This window comes from Chiloscyllium plagiosum, unplaced genomic scaffold (assembly GCF_037043375.1).
Source record: "Chiloscyllium plagiosum isolate Xiang-an unplaced genomic scaffold, Cpla_swu_hap1 HiC_scaffold_14, whole genome shotgun sequence".
Taxonomy (NCBI): Eukaryota; Metazoa; Chordata; class Chondrichthyes; order Orectolobiformes; family Hemiscylliidae; genus Chiloscyllium; species Chiloscyllium plagiosum.
The window spans coordinates 7,888,905-7,897,985 of record NW_028270152.1 but is presented as its reverse complement, the minus strand read 5'-3'; the positions used below and the strand labels follow the sequence as shown (position 1 = coordinate 7,897,985).

General features: G+C 41.3%; 1 protein-coding gene across 2 annotated transcripts in view; it reads right to left on the bottom strand.

Moving 5' to 3' along the window:
* Positions 1-3,863: 3,863 nt before the first annotated feature.
* Positions 3,864-9,081, bottom strand: part of ruvbl1 (RuvB-like AAA ATPase 1) — a 76,738-nt gene continuing 71,520 nt past the window's right edge. For both annotated transcript variants that reach the window (XM_087994061.1, XM_043707584.2), the window contains exon 11: positions 3,864-5,916. In XM_087994061.1, the coding sequence (XP_087850187.1) occupies positions 5,757-5,916 (160 nt within the window). In that variant the 3' untranslated portion in view covers positions 3,864-5,756. The remainder of the gene's footprint in view (positions 5,917-9,081) is intronic.

Below are 9,081 nucleotides of genomic sequence, written 5' to 3'. Positions count from 1 at the left end.
CCCACCTAGACCCATTCCTCTACTACTCTACAGTTGCCCCAGACTAATTAATGCACCTAATCTACACATCCTTGAACATTATGGGCAATTTAGCATGACCAATCCACCCTAACCTGCACAGCTTCGGATTGTGGGAGGAAACCCACGCAGACACGGGGAAAATGTGCAAACTCCGCAAAGACAGTCGCCCAAGGCTGGAATCGAACTAAAGCCCCTGGTGTTGTGAGGCAGCAGTGCTAACCACTGAGCCATCGTGCCACTCCACCCCTTACTTATTGAAAACTTCACACTCTAGAATTTTGCAAACTCTGAATGCAACAAGGCAAGATCCACACACGAGCTTTTACAATCAATGCTTTTGGTTAAAACATCAGACACAAAAAAATTGGAAGGGATTTAAAATGAAAATTGTTTGAATAAAAAATTGCTGTCTGCATGGACATTCTCTGATTCCAAAATGATCTGAGCAGCTAAATAATGAAAAGATTTCAGTCAGTCAGTGACATTTGATTCCTTTGATCAAACTTTGTGGTCACAGCACGATACTGAGGATATCACTGGTGACAGAAGTGAACTGTAGACCAAACAACCAGGGAAATATGAAAGGTGACAGAAGGGGAGAGAGCTTTAAAGTAAATTAAGTAACGTTTTCAAAGAAAATGTCTACTCATTATGCCCTTTTCTCTGGAAGGTGCTGACTCATTATTGTTGTTGTGGTTGTGTTCGCTGAGCTGGGAATTTGTGTTGTAGACGTTTCGTCCCCTGTCTAGATGACATCCTCAGTGCTTGGGAGCCTCTGTGAAGCACTTCTGTGATGTTTCCTCCGGCATTTATAGTGGTTTGTCTCTGCTGCTTCTGGTTGTCATTGTTGTCTACAGTTGCAAATATCTCTCCACTATCTACTCCTGCATCAGAAGGTGTGGAGATACATTAAAGTCGATCAAATGCCCTGCAATTAAGGGATGTAGGAACAGGAAATGACCATGCAACTTTTCAATAATCATGGCTAATCTGTGACCCAACAACAGGCTGAGGAAACCCGAGATTACACTTCCCTTCCGTTTCCTACTGCACAACCACCTGAAGGAGCAGCGTTCCGTAAGATGGTGTTTCCAATTAAACTTGTTGGACGATAATCTGGTGTTGTGTGTGATTTTTAACTTACTGCAAGAGAAGCTGTGATCAATCTTTTTGTTGTCATTTTTGCCTACGGTGAGAACAGTGATCAATTGATCACTAGCCTGGGCCAAATCGATCTTGGACATCCTGGTAAAAAAAATGATCATTTTCAAGGATGTTGGAGGATTAAGCATTGAATTGTGTGACAAGTGTCAAATTAGATCCTAGATATTAGAAGCTGGAACAATTAACAGCATCAGCAGAATCTAATGATAGGATTATCTGCTGGATCCAGTGTAGGCTTTTAAACCAGATGTAGACTCACAGAACTCCTCGAAACAGGTTTGGTCTCAGTTCAGCTCTCTCTAAGCATGGATTTAATTCTTGCTTTTAAATTGGTGTCAAAATTATTCAAGTCAGGATAATGGATGGTTTGGAGGGGAACTTGCAGGGGAGTGGTGCTCCCATGTATCGGCTCCCTTCGTATTTCTAGGTGGAAGCTATCATGGGTTTGGAAGGTGCTGTCTTAAGGATCTGTGGTGAATTTCTGTATCTTGTCGATAGCACTCTCAGATGCTGCCGTGCATCTGTAGTGGAGGGAGCGGATGTGGTGTCAATCAAGCAGGCTGCTTTGTCCTGGATGGTGTCAAGCTTCTCAAGTGTTTTTGGTGCAGCATCAATCCAGGTGGATTGAATCCCTACCTCTGGATGTAAAAACCGAAAGAACTGTGGATGCTGGAAAACAGAATCAAAAACAGAAATTGTTGGAAAGGCCCAGCTGGAGTGGAGAGAAATCAGTGATCCTCCCTCCAAATGTTACTGGTGCTGGACCTGATCCATGAGCTCCCTGATGGGATAGTATACAGAGAGAATTACCTTCTATTAACTAAGGAATGTTCTGCAACCCTCTACACTGTAACTTCAAAATTCACAATAAACAGCTCTCTACTAAAATTATTTAAAGATGTGTAGACTGCTGGTTGATTAATTTATTACACAAGAAAATGGTTAGAAATTAGATAGGCAAAATCATGTCTTAACCTTAGCTGTATTACCATAGAGACTAAAGGTTCTGAAGCTGTGTGCAATCCTGAAACTGCAGTTTAAACCAGGTCAGTCTATAGGGAGAGTAAGTTTGCAGGCAAAGTTGCAAATAAAGGGCAAAAACAAAGGACAGCCAATAATTGTTCTTAGATTGTGTTGTCACACTGATAAGATTAAACAAACACTTCTGTCTGTGGTTCTGCTTTAATGAATGATTCACCCTAACACGGGCTTGTGAAATAGGTTGTAAAAACTTCCTGTTGGGAGATGTATGTGGCTGTATATTTATAAGGGCATTCTGTTATAGTGGTGAGATTTATTGACTGATTGCTCTTCAACCCAGACAATGGCCAGCTGATTAGCAAAGGGAAAAAAAAATCCCTCTTCTCTTTTAAAATTGAGCTTTCCCCATTACTAGCTCTTGTCTAAAGCTTCAGTGGGAAGGATGATGTCTACAAATAATGACCACCACCAGCAGCAGCCTTACCCCATTCCTCAACCATTTTCAACAATAGGAAATTGTCTGGGAATATAACTAGAATAAAGAGATAAGAGTCTCAAATCATGTTTTGGAAAAACTAAAAACACTTAAAATATTTGCAAGTCCAGCAGCATTTGTGGGTAGCAAATGTTGTGAGAGTATTTCTAGGGTTTTGTGCTTTCAATTCAAAATCTCAACATCCACAGTATTTTGTTTTTATAAACAGTGAGATGCAGGTTAGAAAAGACCACAGAAAGAAAGGCTTATTTCTAGGGGAGTAGAAATGAATAGGGGTGAAAGTGTCAACCTTCTATTGAACCTTTGGAGTCCTGTAAACAGGTCTGGTCTTTGTAGTACAATGAAGATATAGAGGCACTGGAGAGGTGCAAAGATTACTTACAAGAATATCAGACTGAGCAGTTATACCTATTGAGAAAGGCTGAAAAGCCGGGGCTGTTTTCTCTCAGATGTCGATAGCTGAGGGGTGGTACAGAGGTGTTTAAAAGATGCCGGGTGTCGTGCTGGTCCAGTGGTTCGCACTACTGCCTCACACTGCTACACACCCTGGTTTGAGTCCAGCTGTGGGTCACTATCTGTGTGGAGCTTGCATGTTTTCCCTGTGTCTGCACTGGCTTCTGCTGTGTGCTCTAGATTCCTCTCAGTCCAAAGATGAGCAGGTTAGGTGGATTGGCCATGGTAAATATGGGGTTTGGTGGGATGTTCTTCAGAGGGTTGTTGCAGACTTGATAGGCTGAATTACCTCTTTCTGCTCAGTAGGGATTCTATGGTAAGAGATTCAGAGGGTACATATTTTCTAATCACCCTATTGAGAAATGTTACTACTTACCTCTGAAGCAGGTGGTGCTTGAACCCAGGCCTCCTGGTTTAGAGATAGAGACTCTAACACTGTACCACAAAAACCCAGATTCCGAGGGTAGCTGAAGCCCCCGTTAGCTTTGGAAAAGATATCCAGCCACCTAGTTCTTGGATATTTTTCCTTAATCAATCTGTTGGGAGATGCTATTGCACATCTCTGGAGTAGGTAGGAAACAAATCCAGTTCTCCTGACCCAGAGACATGGATACTCCCATTGCACCACGCAAGTCCAGATTCCTGAGAGATGTTACTAATTATCAGGTGACCAAACTTAGGGCTTAAAGTTTAAATTAGTCACTAATAAATCAAATAGGGTATTCAGGAGAAATTGGCTTTCCTTAGATTGGTTAGATTTGATTTATTGTAGTTGCGTGTACCTAAGTACAGCGAAAAGTTTTGTTTTGTGAGCAGTACAAACAAATCATAGCAAACAAGGACATACAGATCGTAAGATGCTGAGACGGAACGAGGCATACAAGGTTACAGCTGCAAAGGAGGTGCACAAAGCATGATCAACATTACCAAGATCAACATTATTTGAAGCGAGAAAGATTTGACCCTTATACCCCACCACCACAGAAGGTAGTTGAGGCAACTATAATGGAAGTGGAACTCTCAGGACTGACTCATGAAGAATGGAATCAAACTGTGTGCTGGCAGAGTCAGATGTAGAAATGTGGAAAGAAGATGGGCGGCACGGTAGCACAGTGGTTAGCACTGCTGCTTCACAGCGCCAGAGACCCGGGTTCAATTCCCGCCTCAGGCGACTCTCTGTGTGGAGTTTGCACATTCTCCCCGTGTCTGCGTGGGTTTCCTCCGGGTGCTCCGGTTTCCTCCCACAATCCAAAAAAAAAATGTGCAGGGGTTAGGTGAATTGGCCATGCTAAATTGCCCGTAGTGTTAGGTGAAGGGGTAAATGTAGGAGAATGGGTCTGGGTGGGTTGCGCTTCGGCGGGTCGGTGTGGACTTGTTGGACCGAAGGGCCTGTTTCCACACTGTAAGTAATCTAATCTAAAAAAAGATCATGGATATGATGTAGCTGGGCCAAATGGCCTGTTTCAACCATAAATATTGGCACAGATCTTGCAATATAGCGTCTGTGCTTGCCATTTCGTTGTAAAAAATCACAACACCGGGTTATGGCCCAACAGGTTTCTCTGGAAATGTTTCCAAATAAACCCTGTTGTACTATAACCTGGCGTTGTGTGGCTTTTAACTTTGTCTACCCCACTCCGGCACCTCCACACCATGGCTTGCCATTTATGTCAAAGGAACCAGCCCACAAAGATCCTGCAATCTGTGGCTTGGATTTGATATTTCCAGCCTTAAATAGGAATCTGACATCACGGTGAGGAGCGATCTAGACAACCATCAACCATGATATAACCAAGCAGGCCAATCACAAAGAAGAATGCTCATAGACAATAACTTAACAAGTTAAATCAGTGATTATCCTTCACTTCATAATATCAATTTACAGAGAGCAAACTAAAGATTGGGAAATACATATGGAATTAAGACAGAAACAAAGTTATAATGGGGAAAATTAACATTCCACAATCATAATGAGTGACTTTCAGGACCAGAGATGTTGTTCAGCTATGATTATGGATTTAATGTGCCATTGAAAACCTAATTACATCTCCTTCAGCAAGACGCAGCTTTATCAATGGCTTTAATAGTAAGGTTATCGCTGTCAAAATGATGGTCTTGACAGTTCAGGGATTTCCAATTAACTACAGTTGAAGGGGCATTCTAGCACATACTATGGGTAAGTATAAAGTCACTGGCAGCAACACCTGAACTTCCACTTTTAACTGCTCGTACGTGGAATCTAGAAGTTTCAGTTTCGGAAATCCTCGCTGTCTTTTCTCTGGAAACTGGGGCCATGAGATAATCACAGATATCCCCGGAGCTTTTTTGTAAGGCAACAGGGCCCTCAAACAATGGAACACATTTGAGGAGCTGACTGCCCAGCCCTTCTTTCTAGGATATCTCACCCAAATGAAGTTCCTTGAAAGGAGAGAGCACAAATTATGAATTCCTGACAGATTTTTTCAAAAACATTTATTCAATTAACATACATAACACATTAACACATCTTTTCTTATAAAACTGGTTTTGACAGACACACCATGTCCCTTCCATGTTGGTAGACCTGCATTTCCACAGCAGCCTACTACTTTAGATTCCCGACATTTGCAATTTCACTTCCGTCGGCTCAATAACAAACTTCTCATTTCATGTACTTTTCTTGGTGTTCAGCAAGAACCTTAGCAGATGACTTGGCATCGTAGAACAGTTCACTGATTTCCTCCACATGCTCCTTCTCGATGCTATCTTTCCCATTGATCTTTGCCAGCAGGCTAGCTGGGGTCAGGAGCTGCACAGAGTACCTGTGTCACAAATACACAGTCATTAACCAGAATCCCACTTTGCTGCTTATCGCATCCTTTCATCTGTGAGAAGCAATTCAGCTTCACAAATATTGGTTAAAAATATGGCATGCATGCCTGCAGCACCACAGTTAATACAGAATCCTGAAACAAAAATGATCCCAAAGACAGCTAAGAAGCAAACTGTAAGCAACCAAATGTGTTTTGTGTTACAAACTTCACATTTATTTTTCAATGAGCATTGTTGTGCCTTTAAGTGGTGTTGCTATAGATTCCACCCCCCCCCCCCCCCCCCCCCATCATAAAATCAAATAGAATTGAACTGCACAGGAGGCCACTGGCCAATCAAATCTGCACTGGCTCTTCTGAAGGACCATCTTGAATCATTCAATCATTATGCATCTATCCCTTGCAAGCAAAACAAATTCTCCCTGAGGTGTGGTTCCCACAACTGAATATAGTTACTCTAGAGGGAGAGTGACCAAAGCTGTAACATAACAGCCTCAAGCTCTGAGGGAGACTTCCTTTGAGTCAATGTTCTCTTGGTAACACCACAGAAAATCCATAAGAAAATGAATTGCATTACAAAGAGAATGCCACTATGTTACTTCTAGCTGCACTGGATTACAAGACTAAGACACTATCAATCTCGATAGATCAGAAAACATATTTGCACACAGATTATCAACCCAGGATGGTCACTGGAGTAAAATACTTTAGGCTTTTAGGCTGACTGTGTTAGGATATTAGGGAGATGATGGGTTGAATTCCCACTTTATCTTTCTTTCATTCATGGGATCTGGGAATCGCTGGCTAGGCTAACATTTATTACTCATCCACATTGACGGGTCTGGAGTCACACAAAGATTTCCTTCTGCAAGAAACATTAGTGAACCAAATGGGCTTTTACACCAATTGACAATACTTTCATGATCATCATTAGGCTCTTAATTCCAGATTTTTATTGAATTAAAATTTCACTATTTGCCATGGCAGGATTTGAACGTGGCTTCCCTTGAACATTATTTGGGTCCCTGGATTAATAGTCTAGCAATAGTACCACTAGGTCATCATCTCCCCCTAATAGTTTAAATATCTCTCCCTCAAGTTCTGAAGAGGCAAAATTAAGTCTACAACTTAATATGAACAAATTTATTTAAACAAACTGGTCTAAACATTCCAGTTAACATAAGGTTAACATAGTTAAATCAACATGCATCAGTTTCTTTGGCCAATTCCTAACCTGTCCCCACTTGAAGGAAGATGTGTCTGTGATTGAAATGCTTTTCAGCCAATGCAAGGAAAGCTTTTTTTAGAGAGCGCACTCTCTTGGGAAATGAATGTTGAGGCCATGTTTCATGGATTGGAAACTTGAAATTTTCTTAAATTCATTTATGGGACAGGTGGATCACTAGCTGGGCCAAAGTCTATTGCCCAGCCCCAATTACCCTTGAAGTGGTGGTAGTGAGCTGCTTTCTTGAAATCCATTTAATGTAGGGAAACACACAGTGCTGTTACAGAGGCAGTTCCAGGATTTTGACCTGGTGACATTGAAAAAACAGAAACCACAGGATGTCAGTGGTTTGGAGGGGAACTTGCTGGTGATGTTCCCATGTATCTCATGGGTTTGGAACTTAGAAAAAGAAAGAGCATGGAATAGATTATAAAATTGAGCCAAAATATAAATTACATACAACACCAGGGAAAGAAACTGTAAAAGAACTGACTCTCCAACATGTCTGCCCAACACAGAGTTCCAAACAGGGTCACATTGCATTATCAAAACAGCATGATAACGATCAGATTGTGCTTTCGAGTATGGTCAGATGTCAGCATAACCTTCCTCATAATGAACATGAACAATGCGAGCAACAATAGGAAGGCGATATGGCAGCAGAGGTGCAAACCCTGAAATCATTTAAAGTTCAAACAGACAGTGCAATAAGTGAGAACCAGGTGGGTTGTAGCATGTTGGGTGGATCCATCAAGGATTGTCTTTTTTTTAATCCCTAATTATCTTGTTACACTTGGGTAGAGTCAAGACCTCAAACATCAGACTTCCTAATGCCACATGTCCACATCTATGTGTGGAGGACAGTAACACTGGAGCACATCGCACAAGGCTGCAGGAGTCAGAGCCTGAGAGAAGAAAGCACCTTCCTACACACATGGAAAATATCACAATGGTTCCAGATGGCCAGAGCTACTGCTTAGTTTAGTGGGAATGGTAGTTAAGGTATTAAATTGTTAAAATTAGAGAAGAGAATTATTCTAGAAGCAGAGATTTAGATTAGTTCCATATTCTCCAAAGTTTAAGAGAATAGATATAATCTCATTGAAACATAAAATTTGTGAGAGGTTTGACAAGGTAGTTGCTGGGAGGACACTTGGCCCCAGTCAGGGAATCTAGAACTGGGGTCATAAGGATTTTGATATTTAGAGCTGAGGGGAGTAGAAATTTCTTCAAAGTGTTGAGAAATTTCAGAATTCTCTACCCACAGAGGCTAATGGATGCTCACTTCTTCAAAGTATTTAGGGTGAAGGTTAATAATTTTCTGGAAACTAAAGGAATCTAAGGATATAAGAGGAAAGCTGAGGTAGAAGATCAACTCTTGTCTCAGTGAATGATAGAACAAGCCCGAACAGCAGAAAGGCTTACTGCGGCTCCCTGCCATTTTTAGTATGCCTCAGTCAGCAATGAGAGGAGAGTGTTGAAAATGTTTATTTTTGAACTCAATGACAAATATCAACTGAAACTCTCAGTTTGTGCTCTGCACTTGTGAGAAAATATCTCAGTTTAAAAACCTTTCATATAATGTACAAGAACTTTGGACTGCTAATATCTATCTGTACTGGTTATCGCGCTGTAAGGTTTCATTAACTGCTTTTGTATTTAAACAGCTTTCTCTTTTTGAAAAACAGAAACCTTTCGTGTCAAATCCCATGGGCCTCTACCTACAGCACCATTCATCTTCCTGTGACAAGTTGAAACCAATAGCTATTACTGAATCTGTTATTCTACAGCACTGACTAAAATTAAACACTGCCAGTGAAGAGTTTTTTTGGCTGCAGGTAAAGAAGATGATTTAAAACCCTTGTCTTGGGCTCCTGAAAGCATCAGCACAGGGAAAGCAGCAAATCATTTCTGCTCACTTGGGTCAAAAG